General features: G+C 49.9%; 1 protein-coding gene across 2 annotated transcripts in view; it reads right to left on the minus strand.

The window, feature by feature from the left end:
• NSF (N-ethylmaleimide sensitive factor, vesicle fusing ATPase) overlaps positions 1-17,514 on the minus strand; it is a 76,028-nt gene extending 58,514 nt beyond the window's left edge. The window contains exons 1-2 of one of the 2 annotated variants that reach the window (XM_071728528.1): positions 17,434-17,514; positions 4,090-4,175 (exon numbers count right to left, since the gene is read on the minus strand). In XM_071728528.1, the coding sequence (XP_071584629.1) occupies positions 4,090-4,175; positions 17,434-17,445 (98 nt within the window). In that variant the 5' untranslated portion in view covers positions 17,446-17,514. The remainder of the gene's footprint in view (positions 1-4,089; positions 4,176-17,433) is intronic. The other variant, XM_071728530.1, reaches the window with a different exon arrangement.
• Positions 17,515-20,654: the final 3,140 nt, after the last annotated feature.

Here is a 20,654-nt window from a genome sequence, read left to right on the forward strand (position 1 = left end):
AGTGGGTAAGAGCGCGTGTTAAACACAGCACATGGTGACACAGACCCTCTGCCTCTGCCACCTCCCCCTGCCCAGGCACAAATCCAGAAACCCCTTACAGCTGGGAAGGTGCCCCCCAAGTCCTACAGAGGGAGAGCAAAACGTTTCCTGCTCAGGGAAGGTTTGTGAGGACTGGGAGAAAGACATGAGCAGCTCCAAGAGGGCAGGTAGGAGGTCAGGCTCACCTCAGTCCCTGGGACAGTGATGGAGCAAATTAATCCTGGGAGCCAAACAGATTAAAGGGTAAGAGAGTGACAGGGAGCAGGCAGCAGGATGTGCAAAGGCAAAACCAGGCCTGATCAACATGAGGAGATGGTGAGCTCTGAGGAGGGGGTTATCTCAGCATTAGCAATGGTTCCTACACCACCCAACAGCCCTGACAGACAAACTGCCAGGGGCAGTGAGCAGGGGACTGCAAACTGTCCCAACCACTGTGATCACAGCATGAAATCCATCCTGGGCACTTCAGCAGTGCCTTCCCTACCCCAGGTGGGGCCAAAACACTTTAACCTCTTCACTTATAAGGGGGATGATGGGACAGAGCTCACCCTCAGCCAGACTGCGGATGCCACAGCTGCTGATCCTGCTGATCCTCCTGCTTTGCAGAAAAAGATCTGGGATCCTGGTGGAGCATGAGCCAGCAACCCACCTCTGCAGCCAAGAGCTCAGGGAGAGCCATGCCAGAGGTCAGGAGAGATGATCTCTGCCTGAACACTGCTCCAAGGACTGTTTCATTTTACATTGAGTGGTGGATAAAACAGAGAAGCTGTCCAAGAAAGGGACTGAGATCAGGAGGTTCCCAGCACGGAGTGTCTCAGGCTGAGTAATTCAAATTAGCATCAGTACCCATCCAGCTGGGAAGGTACTGAGTGTGCTGCAGTGTGAGACTGAGGCAAAACACAACCAACAGCCATGCCATGGAATACCTCACCAGAGTGGTGACAAAGAACAATCCTAGAAGCAGCTCAGGCAGTAAAAGGCCCAAGATTAAAGCTTCAGACTAAGATGGATCCCTATGAAACACAACAGTGAGTTTAACTGCAGGAAGAAACAAACTCCACCACTGCTGGGCTACACTTCAAAGAAGCAAACACAAAAAATACGAAGGTATCTGGTTAAAATGCTGCAGGTGGGGGGAGGTGGTACCACAAAGATTTGATCCAAATTAAAATTAACACATTGGAGAATACCATAAACATTTCCAGAAGACCAGAAGGACAGAGCCTGACAGCTGGGAAATGGACACCAGGGAAAAAGGATTTTTAAAAAAGAGAAGAAAACCAAAAGACCAGCTTTCTGAAAGAAATATCTAACCAAGCAAGAAACTTAAGTTCAAATCCAGACAGTTTCTTTGAGAAAAATTTGTAAAAGGCACAAGAACAATGATGTTTCTTCTCAAAGACAGAAGGAGCAGGCAGTCTCCAACAGGCTGTAAGCAACCCAAGTATGAAGAATGTTCCAAGTAAGACAATAGCAAGGAAAATTAAATGCACTGTCCTGCACTGATGTTCACCAGGAAGGAGCTTGGCAAGCTCACAGAGACTCAGAGGGGAAATCACAACCTCATTAGCAACTTCTGCTTAGAAAGGAACAAAAGAACAGTGAGTCACCAGGGCCAGATACCTCCCAAGAGATTTCTCCAGCAGATTTCTCTAACATTTCTCTCTCTCCTGCTCTAACTCCTATGTCAAACCTCCTCTGAACCCACCAGAACCAAAAAGTGGCTGTCATGCCAGTGCCTCAGAGGGGCTCCAGACCTGGCCCAGGAAAGGGTCAGCTGGTAAGTCTGTACAGGAACTGTCACAGATAATATTAACCTTGGGTTCTTCAGTTTTTATCTTCATCAAGACCAAGCACAGCTTTTTTAAGGGAGAGCATAACTTGTGTATCTGTGAAAAGGCACCAGTAAGCATCTGAACAACACAGGCAGGTGTTCCTCTTGTGCATGTTTGGAAATTATTCAGCAAGGCTCCTGAAGGGAGAACTTTCCTGAATGAGACAGAGGGATGGTCCTCCCAGCTAAATAGCAGGAATAAAAGGTAAGAATAATTACACAGTTCTGAATAGAAAAAACACACAAATATATATATATATATATTTGTGTATATTTATATATATACATAGAAAATAAATAAACCTGCCAGTGAGATAACCTGCCCTGGCTTCTCTCAGGCTGTTGATCCCCTCACTGCCTGGGTATTTGCAGCACTGGTTTCTGTCTCCAAGATACACTGGGTGTCCTCCAGACAGGAGGATGTCACAGGAACTTAAAGCAGTGCAAGTTATCAAAGCCACATGGTACCAGAAGGATGCACTGCCATGGATTCATGTGCCACAGGGTGGTGACTCAGACTTTTCCAGCTTGCAGGATGCAGAAAATGAAGGATGAAAAGATCCACAGCAGCATTCTGGGCCCAAACCAGCTTCTGATCCAAGGTCAAACTCCCAGCTCCAGACCATGAGCACTGAATGGATGTGTTAAGGGAAAGCCCTCTGTGCAGCTCTGTGCAGCCACCCATGGCTGGGATGACACAACCCAAATCTGCTGCCTGGGTGCTCCCTCCTGCAGCAGATCACAAGGATGGTCTTGCTCAGCCTATCTGCAATGCAGCAGAATGACTGCATCCTCCAGGAGCAGCTGAATCTCATCTCCTCTCTCTGTCTTACACTTCTCAAAGCAATTTATAGCACCTGCTCACAACCAAACATATGCTGCTTGCTTTAGGAGCCCAAATTTCTAGAAATAAGCAGCTCTCTGGGGAAGAATCAGTCCAGACAGGATCATGGGCAGTCTGCTCTCCAGGCAGCTCTCAGGATACCTCTGCATGCTTCCATAAAGGTGAGGAGGGAAAGGAAAGCAGGCAGCTGCTGCAGGCCTGAAAGCTGGGTCCCTCCAGGACATTCACATTTGAGGAAATTAACATTTTTATAATGCATGAGGTACAATGCTCACTTCAGGTATTTCTGTAAGTCAGTTACTTAGGAAAAAAAAATCTACTTAGGGAAAAGCATCACTTGAAGAGACCAGGACCCTGCCCTGTCCAAGCAGTGTCTGCTTTGTGCCTGCTTTGGACTCAGTTGTGCTCATCTGAGGGGTTTTTTGGGGGGTGTTTCTGTTATGTTTTGTTATTTTACACTAGAGGTGAGTTGGTGAAATCCCAGTTCAGATTCCCACTGAAGAGCCAGGACAGCTCTGGGAACTAAAACACATCACTGCCTCATAAAGTGCAGTTCAGAGCCACTTGGCTCTTCATCCATTTTATGTCCTAAGTGTATTATCCAGTATCTTTTTTAACCTTTTCCCCCATTTTTCAAACCCAAGGTCTCCCTCCTTCTGCTGCATGTGATGCTCTCTCTTTCTTCTGAAATTAATGACTTCTGTCCACAATCTACAAACTGAATTTTTTAAGAGACACAAAGTATGACACTAATTATTTGAATTTGCTTCTTTTAATACAAAGCCCTTCTGTGTGGGCTGGGCTGAAAAAAATAATGTTTTCTTCCTTTCCCACAAAAGTAAAACCCAGAGTCAGCTCCTATCAGTCCCCACAGAACTATAATTAAAGAATCCAAATTGTGCCCACATTCTGGTTGTCTTCCCTTTTGTTCTTGTGCATGAAAACCCCCAGAACAGGAGTTGCTACTGACTCTGCTCAGCACTCCAACACGATGTGACAGTGAGAAGATGCCCCTAGTAACACAATTAAATGATAAAAATCTACTTGAAATAGGTCAGATATTCTATGTAACATGAACAACAGCAAAAACAACAAGAAAAATTTAAAAAGGCCTGAAGCCCTTCATTAAAATAATTATAATTACTTAAGCAGTTCCAGTTTCCAAGCAAGAAATGCTTCAAAGAAAATTTTACCATTTTTTTCAGCAATTACAGTTCTGAGAAAGAGGCACATTTAAAGTTTTGGTCTCTAAAGACAGAGAAGTTTTGTTAATTAACCTACTGCAAAATCTGAAATTCCATCCCACCTCCACCCAAATTTTGAATCCTTTTCAGTTAAAAGCTGAAAGAGCAGCAGCTCTGAGCACACTTACTGCCCAGACTGGAAATCCTTCTCATTCACCACAGCACAGTTGGTTAAGGACAGTTCATCCGTGGGACATCTTGCTGCTTGCATAGACTACAAGAGAGAAAGAGGGAGAGAAAAACAATTATCCATTAAAACTTGAATTCTCCTTTACTAAGCCAAATCTCAAGACTTCTGTAAAAAAAAAAAACACAAGCAGGTTTCATGAGCATAAACATGAGTGCAGTTCCCCAGCACTGCCAGGCTCCTGCCCCTCTTCACAGCTTCTCCAACACAGATGTTTGCACCCAAAATTTCTGCAGTTTGTGTGTCCAGCAGCCCTCACCTTTCCTATCACACCCTGCAACCCACCCCACAATTATCAATGAAAGAGCCTGCAGGACAAATACACTTCACTTGCTGGTGAGCCCTGGTGTTCTGCAACTTCCCTGACCCTGCAACAAACCAGCAGGTGGCAAAGCACCCACTGGGAGGCATTTCTTGCCAAAACCCAGGGGATTTTGAATGCTGGAAAGGCAAAGCAACCTAGAGACTGCAACTCCCTGCAGCCCGTGGAACCCCTGTCTTGCACTGCTGTGCTGGGTTAGTGAGATTCAGAGGGAAAAAGAGGGTGGAATAAAGCTGTTACCTCCCTTCTATCCCCACCTGACTCAGAAAACTGAAATTTGAGTACATCACAGAAATCACAGAATGTCAGGGCTGGAAGGGACCTCCCAAGGCCCTGGGGTGCAATCCCCTGCCAGAGCAGGGTCACCTCCAGCAGGGCACACAGGGAGGTGTCCAGCAGGGGTTTGAATGTCTGCAGAGAAGGAGACTCCACACCCCCCTGGGCAGCCTGGGCCAGGGCTCCCTCACCCTCACCCTGAAAAAGTTTTTCCTGATGTTTCTGTGGAACCTCCTCTGCTCCAGCTTGCACCCCTTGCCCCTCGTCCTGTCACTGGACATCCCTGAGCAGAGCCTGGCTCCATCCTCCTGCCACTCACCTCTACAGATTTATTCCTCAGCTCCCCCCTCATTCTCCTCTCCAAGCTCAGAGCCCCTCATCTCCCTCAGCCTTTCCTCACCAGGAGATGTTCCACTCCCTTCAGCAGCTCTGTGCCTCTGCTCTGGGCTCTCTCCAGCAGTTCCCTCTCCTTCTGGAACTGAGGATCCCAGAACTGGACACAATATTCCAGATGTGGCCTCCCCAGGGTAGAGCAGAGGGGGAGCAGAACCTCTCCTGAGCACCCCCTTCTAACACCCCCCGGGTGCCAGGGGCCTCCTTGGCTGTGTGGACATGAGCACATCCAGTCTGGAATGCACACTGCAGCACTGGGCAGCACTGGAAAAAGCTCCGAGGAGGGTTCAGTTCTCAGGCAGCTGCTGTCCATCTCTGCAGAACTTCTCAAAAGAAGTATCACGATCCGAATAAGATTTCTCACTCTACAGGGAACTTTGCAGATCAGTGACAAACAGGAGAAAATTAAATTAAACAGTCAATTCCAGCCCACCACTATTTGAAGATTCACCTCAACAAATTTTGTGGGGGTGTCCTCTCTCCCTCCTTTTTTTTTCCTGAAGCCAAAGGAGCAATCCTACTTCAAGGGTATCTGTTTACTTTTTTCCCTTCTACTATTACTCACAAATCAGCAGCTGAAATAATCAAACAACACCCAGCCCAGGCTCCCCCTTTCCACCTCAGCCCTTCCGTGCACTCCCAACCCCTTCTGCTTCTGCAGAGTGATTGCACAAAGCCAGGGCAGAAAGATGAAAATTGGGCTCAAAATGCCTCTACAGGTGGAGAAATGGACAGAAAAGTCAAAATGTCTCTAACATCAGCTATAGACTGAAAAAACTTATCTTGGAGAAAAGCTAACGTTGCCCCCAGGATGTTATTTTAGGGTGGAAGTGTTTTCTTTGCTGGCCACACATCTGCAGGCAATGCAACAGAAACCATCTCCCAGCCTCAACCTATTGCTAAGAGCAACTCAGAGAGGATTTTCTCTTAAATCCAGCAACAAGAGAAGGAAAGGTGCTGATCCTACTGCACACATCCGGATCATTTCCCAGGAGTTAACTCATCCCTTCCCCCTCAAACCCTTCTGGGCCATTTCAGATCCGTAATTTCTCTCTGTGTGGCTGCAAGCCTGGCCCACAGCTCAAACCCACTTCTTATCTCAGAACCCAATTCTTCTGGAGTACTTGCTATTTAGAAAAGGGACAACTCATTATTTTTACTGAATAATGTTCAACTGCCCTTTACTTACATGAAAACAGAAAAAGATTCTCTTCTCAGCCTGGGAACAGGTTTATCTGCCTGAATCTCAGGGTAATAAGAGACTCAATTAAATATCCTCAGAATAAAAAATATATGAACATCAGTGGACTTTTGAAATTGACATCCTGCCTCTTAAAACTCACCATCTTTAGGCACTTCACAAAAAAAAAAGCATTCACCATTTTATCAGTTCTCCCTTCCACTGCAAGGGACTGCTCAGTGCAGGGCAAGCCCTGATCAGAGGCATTAGGGAGGATATTTTGAGAAAACTGAACACAGAGCTCCTGGATTAAACCTTTTTTTTCCAGCACAAGACCTCAACTGCATTTTTAATCCTTGCTGACAAACTGCTTCCCACATCCATGTTACCAGCACCAGCCCGGCCAAGCTGCCATTCTGCTGTGGTATTTCTGTCCCCACCAGGGAATGTGCACTTCTTGGCTTTAAGGAAATGCTGAAATATAAAGGAATGAATTTCAAATCCAGCACCAAGTGCTGCTCCTTCTGCAAGCTCCACAAGATGAGATCCATGGCAAAGCATCCCTGGGTCCCTGATCCATCCATGTGGCTGCAGCAGTCTCACCCTGTTCCCAGCACCTTCTGCTCTTGGAGTGCTGGGCTGGAGCTCACTCCTCCCTGGGCAATACCCAACATTTCAGAGCCATCATCCCACTGTGCTCCCAGCTCCCTCCTCAAGCTCCAAGACCATTTGCAGAACTTCAATATATTATCAATATACAGAAGTGCTTTTAACATAAAACAGCTTGTGCATGGGAGTCAGCCCCTGGAGCAGCTTTTCCTGGGTACACGTGGGACAATTTGTGGAAATCTGGTTATTGAAGAGATGATAATTGAACTGGAAAGCACCCAGACAAGAAGGAGGAACACACAGTTCTAAGTGAACTGCAGAGGTTTCCTCTCACCCCCTCTCTGCTCACCCCAGTGCTCACACCCCTGGCACTCCTGCTCACAGGGTCCTTGTCCTGAGCTGTCACAGCAGGGACATGGACTGCTCCTGGGGAAGTTTTTCTGGCATAAACACAGCAGAACAGAGCTGTGACATGAGCCAAGGAGCTGAGGGGACTGCCCCGTGCCAGTGGTAGAACTCTCAGGGACACTCCAAGCTCTTGCAGTCTGGGGTGCAGCTCCCCAGGACAGCAGCACAGGGACTCCCACAGCTCCTGCACACCTCAGGGAACAGAGGAGGCAAAATCCTCAAGAATATTTCCCAGAAATCTCCATGTAAACTTACACAGCTGATTTGAAGCTAACCAGTGGCTCCTGCCAGCCACTGGGCAAGGTGACACCCAGCTCAGCTCCAGCAATCCAGCAGAGCAGATCAGTGACACTGCTCTGAAGGTGACCCACTTACACCCCTCCAGCTCCACAGCACAGATCCAGCAGGCCTGAAGTGACAGGAGTCTTCCTGCCTCCAGGAATTGTTCTGGTTTATGTGCAAGGTGGAGACTCCAAGGACAGTGAAGTTCTAGGGAGGTGACTGCAGCACCTCTGTCCTAAGGCATCCTGAGCATTGATTGATCATCCACCACATAGTACCTGCTCCTAAATCCAGGGAGGTCTGCTCCAGTATTCCTTCTGTTTCCCAAGAGGACAAGGAGCTCACATGGGGCATGGAGAAACCTCGTGCTGAGCAGTGTGAGGGGCCTCACCCCCAGATCTGTAAGAGCAGTAATGCTGCCTCTGCCCTTCTGCTGCTGAGCTGATGCTAAGCATGGAAATCTGTCAGGAACAAGTTGTGTCCCAGGAGGGCAGTGGGACAATGGCACAGGCTGCCCAGGGAGGGGGTTGGGGCCTCATCCCTGGAGATGTTCAAGGTGAGGCTTGAGGAGGCTCTGAGCACCCTGATCTGGGTGAGGGTGTCCCTGATACTGCAGGACTGGGACTGGGGGACCTTTGGGGGCCCTTCCAACCCAAATTGTTTTGTGATTCCATGATAAAATCCAGCACCAGGAGGCTCAGGGATGCTGACACATTTTACCTTTACAAAGTAAAAGTCTCATCAAAGAACAAACACCTTTGTAACAGAAACAACCTTCATCATATCTAATCTTCCAGAGGGTTTTTTCTCAGATGCACAGATTCCAGTTTTCCTCCACATAAAGATGAAGCTGAGTTCTGCTGGCACATTAGGAGAGTTCAGCCCAGAAATCAATGCTGAGTTACCTGCCTGTTTTCACACCCAGATAAAACACATCTTTTCTCCAGCTGAATCTCAAGACAAGCATCCACAGCAAAAGCAAAGCCAGGGAACTATAGGGAACAATAAAATCTCAGGAATGTTACACACAGTGCACTGTATCACACTGTTGTGTGGGCAAGCACACACTACAGAAATACAGTTAACAATTCACAAATACTAGGGCTGATGATGGAGGAAGCTGAAGAAAAAGATTTTCCCATTACTCAGCCCCACAGGAGGTAACCTGGTGGCACACAGTAGCAGGAGGAGCTCTCATCTGAAATGCTCAGGCAGAGATTCTCCTCATTGCAAGCAGCTTAACTCCTTTCATTTCCTAATCCTGGCCAAGAGATTATGCAACAACTTCTAAAGCTGGGGCAGGTTGTGTTCTGTCCACAGTTTCTACAAGGTTTGTAGAAGCCAAAAATCATTGGTGTTACACATTTACAATTTTGTGTGACACACACAGACACAGCTCTGCCTGCACACAGGTCCACACAGACATGATTTCTGTCACACTGATGCTGCCAGGGGGTGTCAGGAGATGTGACAACTCTGAGTACTCAATATTTAAGTTTCCTCTGTGAAGCCCACTGCCCACTGCATGGAAATGGGGATTCCTGCTCCAAAAACCATCTCAGCTCTACTGGAACAGCCGTCAGGCACCAAAGCACCCCCAAGCCCAGAGCTTCACCACCCAGGCAGGGGAACAAAGAACCTGTGCAGGAGTTGTTCTCCAAAAGGAACTCCAGTCCATATTCCCAGTTCTGGTGTCCCCAGCAGAAAAAAGGACAGAGATCTGTTGGGAGGAGTCCAGAGGAGACCACAAAGATGATCCAGGGGCTGGAGCAGCTGAGGAGCTGGGATTGTTCAGCCTGGAGAAGAGAAGACTCCAGGGGGACCTCAGGGCTGCCCCCCAATCCCTGAAGGAACCTCCAGGAGGTGGCAGAGGGACTTTGCATCAGAGAGTCCAGGGACAGGAGAAGGGGAAAGGGATTGAAACTGCAGGAGAAGAGGCTCAGAGTGGATCTGAGGAAGAAGTTGTTCAGCAGGAGGGTGCTGAGCCTCTGGAACAGATTGCCCAGAGAAGCTGTGGCTGCCCCCTCCCTGGAGGTGTTCAGGGCCAGGTTGGATGAGGCTCTGAGCAGCCTGGGCTGGATGAGAGGTGTCCCTGGGCATGGCAGGGGGATGGAGGGGATGAGCTCTGAGCTCAACCTCACCCATTCCATGATTCTGTGATATTTACCAGGGCCCAAGCAGGTGTGTGCTGCCTGCTGGCTGTGACCCAAGGGTGTTCCCAGTCAAACACTCATTCACCACAAGTCTGCAAATAAAACAAAGTTTGAACAATGAAAGGAAGGACTAGGATGTGAAAGGAAGTCTCAAGATAAACAGGGAACTGAGGTTATGATCTGCAGAGTTATCCAGTGTTATCCTGGACCATGCTCCTGATGGAAAGCAGACATGCACCAGGCACTGCCTGCTTTAAAAACTCAGTGTCTGAAGTGACAGCAGAACCTGAGATGATGATGGAAGCAGTGAACATCAGGAGCCTCCTGACAAACACTGAGAGCAGAAAGAGGAGCTGGGTCAGCAATAGCCTGGGAGGAGAGCAGCCAAGCTCTGCCAGCACAGGGAGGCCTGGGGAGGATGATTCCTGATTTCTCTCTCTACACACACACCGCACAGAGCTGAATAATGCAGAGGAAAACCAACTCTGTACTAAAGGAGAGAAGAAATTGGTATCAAACAATAGCAATGTTACTGCAGCTCATTGAACCACAGGCTGGTTTGGGTGGGAAGAGACCTTAAAGATCACCCAGTTCAAACTCCCATGGGACACCTCCCACTGGTTAAGAATGGGCTCCTGACAAGAGAGTGGGAAACAGTGAAGACAACCCCAAAACACCTTTAAGGAAGGCATTCTGTAATATAATGACAACAGGATTCCTACACCAGGGATCAGATTCAGCAACAGATGTCCACAGTGCTGTGCTTCCAAAATGCAAAAAAATAGAAATAAAAAAATTAAAAAAGGAAGACACTAATTTGCTGAAGATTTTTTTTTTTTTTTTTTTGGACATCTGAAAAAAATACCTGAACAAGGCTTCCAGAGTGCTGCAGCTACAAGAAAAGATCAACCACTTACAAATAACTTCTTGGAACAGCAGGCTTGGCAGGAGAGGTTTCCTTCCCAGCCTACAACCCCTCCAAGCACCCTTCTGTGCCCAGCAGGGGAAGCACACTGTCCCCAGGGCTGGCTGCTCAGGACCAACCTTCCCATCTGCTCCACCTGACCCACAGTTTACTTTGCTGGAAGCTTCCATCCTCATCAGGAAGGAGATGCATTCTCTCTTAATAACAAGCTCACAAATGCCAGTTTTCTTCTCCTCTTAAAAAATGAACACTTAGGAGAGCTAAAATCTCGTTGTTATTATTATTATTCAAGTTTTTGTCAAAGCCAGGGAACTCTGAGCAAGTCAACACCATCCCAGGCTCAGCACAGAGTCCAGACAAGAACACAGATGCTCCCACCTCTACTTCCCTCCCCAGAGGGGCTGATCCCACAGGTACAAACCAGGGGGCACCAGGTGAACCCACCTGAGCCACACACACCCCACAACCCCACCCCTCAACCCTGTCAGAGGGAAGAGTTCACATCACCACCTCTTGCACCACCCAGGAAATGACCAGGGAATGGTTTTCCCCTCATGGTTTTGTGCCTGCAGCACCAGGAACTTCCCCATCTGGTAACAAATGGGGTTATCCCCATCAGCCCCAGCAGGGCTGGCAGGGCAGACACCAACTCCTCTGCACTGGCTGTTCTTCAGAGACAAAATACACTTCACACATTCCCCATTTTCCAATGGCCTTGCTGGTCTGAAGGAGCACAAGAAACAAATGCACTAAAGAACTTCTACAGCTGCTGCCTAACTAAAGAGCTTGCTCTGCCCCAAGATGTCATCCTCCTCACCACTTCTCTGCAACATGAGCAGTAAAATTATTTCAGAAAATACATCTGTACCTGTGTCACTGGGCCACAGAGCCAGGAAGCTGTTTCCTGACAGCTCAGCACAAACATCAACTCCACAATTAAGTAACAGCAATGCAGAAGATGTGTCTGTAATTAACACATTCATTTTTGGAGGGGATGGTGCCTCACATTTCTTCCACAAGCCAAGATGATGAACAATTTAACTACAGGGAACTGCTACATGTGGTGTTTCATCTACACCTCTCCTAAAGCTGCTCAAAGGAATGAAACATCACACAGCCATGTCTGAGGTGTCAGCCACAGGATTTTGACATACCAGCTGTGAGGACACCAACTGGATGCCAATTTTGCCCCATTTATTTAGAAAAGTTACCCAATGGCAAGAGGGACCTAAATAAAAATATCCACTCCAAGCTGGGAGTTGCCTGGGGAAAGCCTGAGGTGCATCTGGTCCTGAACTGCTCCAGGACAACAACCAAGGTGCAGACACTCCCTGCTCCCAAGCAGCCCTCCCAAGTATTCCTGTATTTCCTACAGAACAAGCAGGTCACTTGACACAACTCCAGGGCACAAACTACTCCAGATTTTTTTACAGAAGGCCATTGCTTTATTGCATCCCAGGAGACTAGAGAAATGTGTTAAATCTTTTTATGCTGCAAACATTTGACCTTCCTGAACTGGGTATCCGAGAGGCACACACAGGGAGGAGCACACAGGGCAGGGGAGTGCCTGGAGAACCATAAATTCAGCTTTGATTTAAGCAGCACAGATTATCAGTGGACTCAAATGCAGACTAATTGAATCCAATGAACTGCAGCAACTGGTTTCCTTGCTTCAATCTTTCTGTTCACAGATCTCCTCCAGCACAATTCCTGGAGGTCAAAAAACAAACAAAAACAAAGATGGCCAACTTGAAAATTAATCAAGAGAACTTCCCTGACTGGAGACAGCATCCTGAGAGATGCCTCATGCACAGCCATGCTCTGAACCTCCTCCTTCCAACAGCCACAGCAGTTTGAGGTCACAGCTGCCTGCCCCACAGCTCAGGGCTCAGCCAGCACCAGGGCTGCCCAAAGCCTCTGCTCTGCCTCTTCTGAGGCCACTTGGACAGCTTCCACCCACTCCTGGATCATAAAAAGATCAAATCATGCCTAAGGAACTTTTTTTTTTTCCCCAGTTCTCTGATTTTTTTTTTGTACATTTTCATGTGAAGAAAGGAATCAAAAAAAATTTTATTCTGCTAAAAGACATGTCCTGCCTGGGTAAGCAATTTAATAATATAAGTATCACTACTTTCTAAGGACTGATTTTCTGTGTTCCCAAGCAGAGGTGATTTTATGACAGCACATCCTCCAAATTTACAGCTAGGGCATCTCCCAAACCACAGGGTCTGCTAAACAACCTCTGTGCAGGACACAGAACACAGGATAGGAGGAGAGAAGATTTTGCTGTGTGATGGAAAGGAAAAAAAAATAATATTTAAGAAATTCACACTTGAAATGATCTTCAAAAGGTTTCTTTGATTTTTACAGACTAAAAAAAAAAAAAAAAAAAAAAAAAAAAAAGAAAAAAAGAGGTGTAACATAGCAGCACCCCCAAAACTGGAGATGTGGAAATGGAGAGGCAGCACCAACATCTCCTCACTGTGCTGTCTTGAGCTTTGGCCACACTGCTTCTGCACCACTGAGCCAAACAACAAATTAAAGTTAATCAGAGATGACAAGGTCAGATATCCCAATGCCCACAAACAGCCACATGCCTGAATTTTATTCTTAATAACTGAGCATGGGGTTTACACTGCAGAAGTCCTGTCAGAAGGGCACAAGTCTGCCTGAGATGAGTCCCCAGTACAGGTACACAGCTGCAGAAGAGATCTAAGGAACAGAGATTCAGATCTGGCTGTCTCCCACTGCACTTGAGCATTGCTAAAAAGCTATTTCTTCAGAATACGTGTTAGGAAACACTAAAAAAAAGCTAAGTGAGGACAGAAGGATCAGTACCACAGCACCAGGAAGAACTCTGACAATTCACAAATGTCTCCTTGGTTGCCTGATGATGCCTGCAGCTCCATGGTGATTCCATATGTTATGAGCTGTACCCAGAAACATGAAATCCAACACTCATCATTTCCAAGTTCCTACCCAACTCTCCAACCTGTACCTGCCCTGGGATTGACTGCAGGGAGCAGGAGAGCACACATCAGTCATCATGGAATCATGGAATGGTTCTGCTCACACCACAGGTTCTGCTCTTGCAGAGGAGTTATGGGACAGTCCTGTGTGTCACCCAACATCTACAAGTACCTGAGTGAAACCAAACCCATTCCCAACCCCATGCAGATGTGAATCTGGAGCTCTCTTCTGAGAAGCAAACAGACAAATGTCTCCTATCACTGGGCTAATGTCAACACCATCCAAATGAGTCCCAAATAAGCAAATAAAGACAAATAAAGGTGCTACACCTTATACACCTTATACACCTATACATTTATACCATTGAACCAACCACAACTTCTGATCATGGTGAACACTTACATGATTGGTGCTGTTAAAAAACTTTAATATCCCTAAAAGAAAAACAGAACTGTGTCTGACAGGGGATCAGCACCAACATCCACCACAGCCATGCTCATCCCATGTGGGTTCCCCATCTCCTGACAGACCTGCTCCATTTCCAGCACCACTTCTCTCTGGAGCTCTGCAGCCTGGTCCAACACCAGCAGAACCACAGCTCAGCCTGGATCAACAGCTTGACATGGGCTGGAAGAAGGCACAGAAGTCAGCTGGCCTTTCTACAGCCTGTGAGAGCTAATTCCTAACGATGCTGAAATCAACTGGCTACAGACAGCACCAGTCAGGTTCCAGAGGCCCAACCTTGGTACAAGGGATCTGCAGCCAAGCAGGGACAGAGCTGACAGCTTCACCACACTCCCTCTGCAGCAGATGCTGGCTGATGTCTGTGCCCTGCTTGCAGGCCTGATGATCCCCATGCAGAGAGAGACACAAAACAAATCATAACAGAAACAGCCATCACTCCTCATCAGCATAAACTGTTTTTCCTGTAAACTTCAATCACCATTAATCACATCTCTTCCTTGAGCTCCAGGAAACTCAGTGCAATTAAGGGAGTGATATACCTGAAACAGCACTGGGCAATTAATAAGAGTTAGCTTATCATCTCTCTAAATCATTTAAAACATTACTAGAAGCTTAAAGATTCTGTCCCTCTCCTGTATCAGGAAAGCCATTTGTTTGTAAGTGTAAACACCCCCAAAGCAAATCACAGGAGCCTACAGGAAGAGGCTGAGCTCTGACTGTCCTGCAGGACACCTCCTCAGCCCAGAAGCCATCATTGAAGCTTTCTGTACCCATTCTCCAGGTTTTAGCACCTTTTCAGAATGCTGCCAACAGAACAGCAGCAGTGTTCCAGTGCCACTCACCAGCTGTACCTCCAGCACACCTCCAGCCTCCTCCCTGCTCTTCCTTAGGGCTGCAGAGTCACATCTGAGCCAGCCCAGGAGCAGCAGGAGCCAGCAGGCAGCTCCCTGCTTCAGCTACACCAACAGCACCCAACACCCTGCAAGGAGGGAGCAAGCTCAGGAAATGGCACTGAACACTCTGCTTGAGAGCTCTGAATAATCTGAGAGTTCTGCAACAGCTGGATTTGTAGATAAATCCTGAATCACAGAGGGATTTGGGTTGGAAGGGCCCCTCAAAGGTCCCCCAGAGTCAGCAGGGACACCCTCACCCAGCTCAGGGTGCTCAGAGCCTCCTCAAGCCTCACCTTTAACATCTCCAGGGATGAGGCCCCAACCCCTCCCTGGATAGCAAGAAGCTCCATGGTAAACTAAGGAAATCATCACCTACCTCAATTAGCACTTATCCTTCAATCTTTCTCTGAAATTTGTATAAATCCTCCCTTTCCTCCACCAGGCTTCCAAGTCAGACAAATAAAGAGAGATTTTTTCAGGCATTTAGCAGCACAAAAGCTCACAGCAAAGGCAGAAAGTTGGGGCTGATCCCTCTCCTTCCTCCCCACCTCCAGCACTCGGGGTGTTCACTGAGAATTTCCACTGCACCAATGCTACTGAGAACCAACTCCTCACCCACACAGATCCTGTGCTCTGCTGCCTTGGCATGCAGGGAAGGCTCAGGGGAGTGAGGAACAGGGGACAAGAGCACTGCAGTCAGGGTGCTTTGGGCTACAAGGACTCTGGCAACAACATGCATGATGGCAAAATCACCAGTGATGGGAGCACCAAGCTCCCTTTCTGCTAATAGCTGTCTTTTTTCAGCTGGTCACAAGATGAAGAAAAAAAGGTGCAAGGAAGAAGTGAGACCACACATCTGGATCAGGGACAGAAGAAAAAGCTCTTATTTATAGAGAGATAGCCAAAAAACATTTTTTTTCCTCAGTTAATCAGTAGCATTTTTGAAGTGGCACCCAAGATCTGCTCACCTGGGACACAGATTATCCCAGGGCTAAATTTCTCACCACTGCTCTGCATCACACCACTGCACCATCTGCAGTGTACTCACCAGAGAAACCAGAATATTAAAAATAAAAATATCAAACAAGAAAACCTATTCCCCTGGTCCTCAGTCACTGAATTGTTTGGCCAAGACAAAAGATTTCAGCCTGAAGCATATGTTAATGAAACAATGTTAATGAACACCATGATTTCACAAGCTGACAGCCAGCAGAGGATGAGTGAGCAACCTTAACTGCAGCACCTGGAGATGGACACCTGAAAACAGAAGGGATAGAGGAGGTACTACAGTGATGTGACAGACAAGAGTGTTCCATCACATTTTAAGGCCTTTTTAGCCACTTGCTGATCTTATGTAATCAATGACAGATAAGGGATTCTTTTATTTTAAATAAGTACAGAATAAAACGACTGCACATCCCTTGAGGTGTATTTTAACACAATCTGAACCCACAGCACAGTGCCCAGCTGGTACCCACAGGGCAGAGGAGGCTCGGGCCTCAAAAAAACCTTCAAATCTGCTCCACATCCCCCAGCACCTAGGGGCCACCTCATAGCACCCTGAGGGGACCCACACACCCCATGGGGACAGGGGCCACCCAGCCTCCTGGAGCCCTCTGGGAATTCCAACAGCCCTGCACCACATCCCAGAGCAGCAGTGGGTGACCCCATCTCCCCATCCCCCTGCCAGCTCTCTGCCCCACAGCGTGCAGGGAGAGGGGGCACTGCAGCCCCACAGCACCTCAGATCCTGCCCTGCTCCCCACACAAGGCCCGAGGGCTGCTGCAGCCTCACAGCACCTTGAAGGGACCCTAAATCCTGAGCCCGAGGGAACACGAGGGCTTCGCCCCACTCCACAGGCAGAGGGATCACCTCAGCCCCAGAACCTCACCCCACAGCTCCCAGGGGTTACCACAGCCTCACAGCATCCCCAGGACACCCTGAATCCTTCCCTGCACCCCGCAGGACCACCGCAACCTCACAGCACCCTTCGGGAACCCTAAACCCGGACTCCCCCCACAGGCAGAGGGCTCAGCCGGGCCTCACCGAGCTCCTGAGCACCGCACAGCCCTGACCCCGATGCCACATCACCAAGAGGCCACCCCAGCCCCGCAGCACACACACGGGACCCTAAAATCGTGCTCCACGGGGCCAGGGGCCACAGAGACCGCACAGCCCCCTCAGGGGACCCCACGGCACTCAGGGGTTCACCACAGCCCCTCAGGGTCCCTTCCCCCCTCCCTCCCCAAGGGCTGAGCGACCGTCCCGGCCGCGGGGCCACGGGAGGTCACCAAGCCCCCCGGTGCCCAGTGAAGGAGGAGCCGCGGGGTTGGCGGGGCCGGGCAGGCGGGCAGGGCCATGGCCAGGGCCGGGGCCGGGTCCAGGGCCGTGCCCGCTCCCCGCACTTACCCTCCCCGCCATCTTGCCGCTCCCCGGCCCGCACCGCCGCAGCCGCCGTGCCCCCCCGCAGCCGCCAGGGGGCGGTGCAGCGCAGGCGCCGCGGAGGGAGGGGGCGGGGCCTGGGAGGGGGCGGGGCGGGGACTGCGTCGTCAGCCGCCTCGGATTGGCCCTTGCGGCCCCGGCCGTCTCCCGGTGCCGCCCGACCATTGGTCTAGAGGGAGGGAAGGCGGGAGCTGTGCGAAACGTCAGAGGGAAGCGCTGCTGGGATTGGTCGGTTGGGCTGTGCGCGAGGCGGTGGGGAGGAGCCTCCGCTCTCCTCAGGGCGGGCGGGAAAGAGAGGACCCGGGGGGTGGGGCTGCCGGGAGGAGGGCTGAGGCGGGACGGGGGCTGAGGCGGGACGGGGGCTGAGGCGGGACAGGGGCTGCCTGAGGGAAGCGGCGGCGGCGGTGGTGACAGGGTTGGGCTGGGCTGGGCTGGGCTGGTAGCAGACCTGGCGGCAACAGGGTCTGTCACTCGGGCTCTGTCAACCGGGCTCTGTCACCCAGGGTTTGTCACCCGGAGTCTGTCAGGACTCGGGGACCCTTCTCGCCAGTGAGCCCCTGAGCATGAAGCTTGAGCAGTGCTTAGTGGGCGGTTTTACAGCGCGTGGTGGAATAAAAAGGCTTTCCAGCTGTCAAACCGCCAAATAGGCTTGCTTTTTTTTTTTTTTTTTTTTTATTTTTTTTATTTTATTATAACAGCTCCTATAACCGTGGTGCTGTGGTCTCCTCTTGACAGCACACCCAGTGCTTCCCTGTGTTTCTGAACTTCCCATTCACCGGTGTCTGGGTAACACTAACGGTGTGGTTTGTGCTACACGCTCCCGGTGGGCATAAGGCTGGAAGGCAGAGATACTGGGATATGGGATATGGGATATGGGAGCTGGGAATTGGGAGCTGCTCCTGCCCCAGCACGAGCAGTGCCTCATGTTCCCCTCAGGCCGTGTCAGGGGCTGGGGCTGTAGCCGGGGCTGTGCTCACAGCCCGGGTGCTGCTGCTCAAGGCAGCTCCTCCTGTCTGAGCACTCGGGAATGTTTGCAGCGGGATTTCTGTGTGTGGATCCCTGGGGGGATTTGGTCGGGATAGGTCTGCACTGGGAAGAGCACCGGATCGTGTTGGATAAACTGCCCCATGCTGAGAGATGAAAATGGCTTCTTGCGCTGTGTGGCCCTGTGTGATGTTCTGGGGAGGCTGGGTTCCGATTGTCACTCCTGGCTGGCTTTGAAGGAGGAAGGTGACAAAAGCTTGGACTCCTGAGCGAGGTTCAGTGCTGCTTCCAGAGCCAACCACAACATCCTGGAAACCCATCCAGGGAGTGAGCCAAAGCCTCAGTGCAGCAGCAGCCACAGCCGGTTACATCACGTTTCTGCCCAACAACAGACAGACAACATCATAATGTTGCTTTGACAACATAATAAAATATTATTATTATTATTATTTTATTTTTATTATTATTATTGTTATTGTTATTATTATTGATTTTAACTGCTGGTTTGCTACCTTAGCAACGATCACTGTAACCCGGGGAGGAACGCTGAGTTTGTGGGAAACCAAGGGGAGAGGTAAACCGAGGGGCAAGGGATGTGCCTGAGGGCAGGAACCTGCTGGGTACCCAGGGCAGATCAGAGCAGTGCCAGGGCTTGGGTGCCCCTGGGAAAACCATTCCTGCTCACATAGCAGCTGGGTTTCTCCTGCGTCCTTTCCTCAACAGAAATCAGAGAACTGGGGAAACATCTGGGAAAAGCAGAGGTTAAAGCAGATGGGGCAGGTGAGTCCTGCGGGGTCTGGTGCTGCTGCACCCCCAGCAGTGAACTGGAGCTGAGTGATCTCATTTGGAGGGATTCTGCTTTGAGCTTCCCAAATCTCTGTCCTGTGTGGCACCGGAGGAGCCTTTTGGAGAAACAGATGCTGTAAAAGTGACCCCTGAATCTGCAGGGAAATGGTGACAGCAGGGGGGAGATGGTCCTGCATCAATTCCAAGGGGATAAAAAGGAAAGCAGAGCTCCCTACACCAAACACAAAGGTTGGGCAGTTTCTCTTCAGAGCCAGGAGCAAAGGGGACCCCAGCACCCCCTGCTTGTTCCTGAGCACCAGCCAAGATCTGTCTGCTGGGTGAGAGGACTGCACCTCCAGGGCTTTGGGCACAGCTCAGAGCTGGGACAGCACTTTGCTGGGGCATGGCCCACAGCTCTGCCTCACACCTCAGACACAGCTCAGCCCCACAGCCAACCCCTCCCTAGAGCAGAGGATGAGGGATGGAACAGGGGCACAGCACAGGCTGCGCGGCTGAGCCCTGTGTCCCCTCCCAGTGTCCCTGTGCCCTGATCTCCAGCAGACACAACATCCACATCCCGAATGCCAGGGGGGTTGGGGCAGGATCTGAGCCCCAGGCTCACCCCACTGACCTCCCTGTGAACCTGCTGGCTGGGACTAAGGGGGTGAGAAGGCTGTATGGAGGCTTTGAGAAAGATGTAAGGCAGCACAAATACCCACAAGTCATAAAAAACTTGGTGCCTCTGTCTTGGTGAAGAGATCTGTGTATTGCCTTGATCTGCCGGAGAGAGAGCAGCTAAAGTGGCGTCCCCAGACACTGTAAAATAGCTTGAAAAGAAAAAAGCAAATAGCTTGAGAACTGAAAACAAACGTACGGTTTGGTTTCAGGGGGGTTAGTTTTTTTTTTAGTGCTTTTTTAGTGAAAACAGCAATATTCATACGCTTGGCAGAGAATCTAAGCCAGCAGCAAGGATGAGTACACAGAAACACAAGTGGGCAATGCAGAGGCTGCTGCCAGAACCGGACCACTCCCTGGGGTTCCTCCTGCCAGCCCGGCAGCCCCGGGGCTCTGGGGCACCCTGGGCCATTGCTCAGCCCAGCAGGGCCACCTGCTCTGTCACTGTCATTGTCACCAGCCATGGGGGGTTCCTCCTGCTCCCATGGGCAGCGCACGGGGCTGGAGTCAGGGGGTGGTTTGGCCTTGGGCAGGACTGTGCCGAGCTGGCCTGGTGACAGCTGAGGGCAGGGCCCAGGGGTGACAGGGCCGGGGGGGTGACAGGGCTAGAGGGGTGACGGGGCTTGACCGGGTGACACAGCCTGAAGGGTGACAGCGCTTGAGGGGGGTGACACAGCCTGAGGGGTTTTAGAGGGGCTGAGGGGGTTACAGCGCCCGCGGCTGCGCGGGCACTGTCCCGACAG

This window comes from Heliangelus exortis, chromosome 29, assembly GCF_036169615.1.
Source record: "Heliangelus exortis chromosome 29, bHelExo1.hap1, whole genome shotgun sequence".
Classification (NCBI taxonomy): domain Eukaryota; kingdom Metazoa; phylum Chordata; class Aves; order Apodiformes; family Trochilidae; genus Heliangelus; species Heliangelus exortis.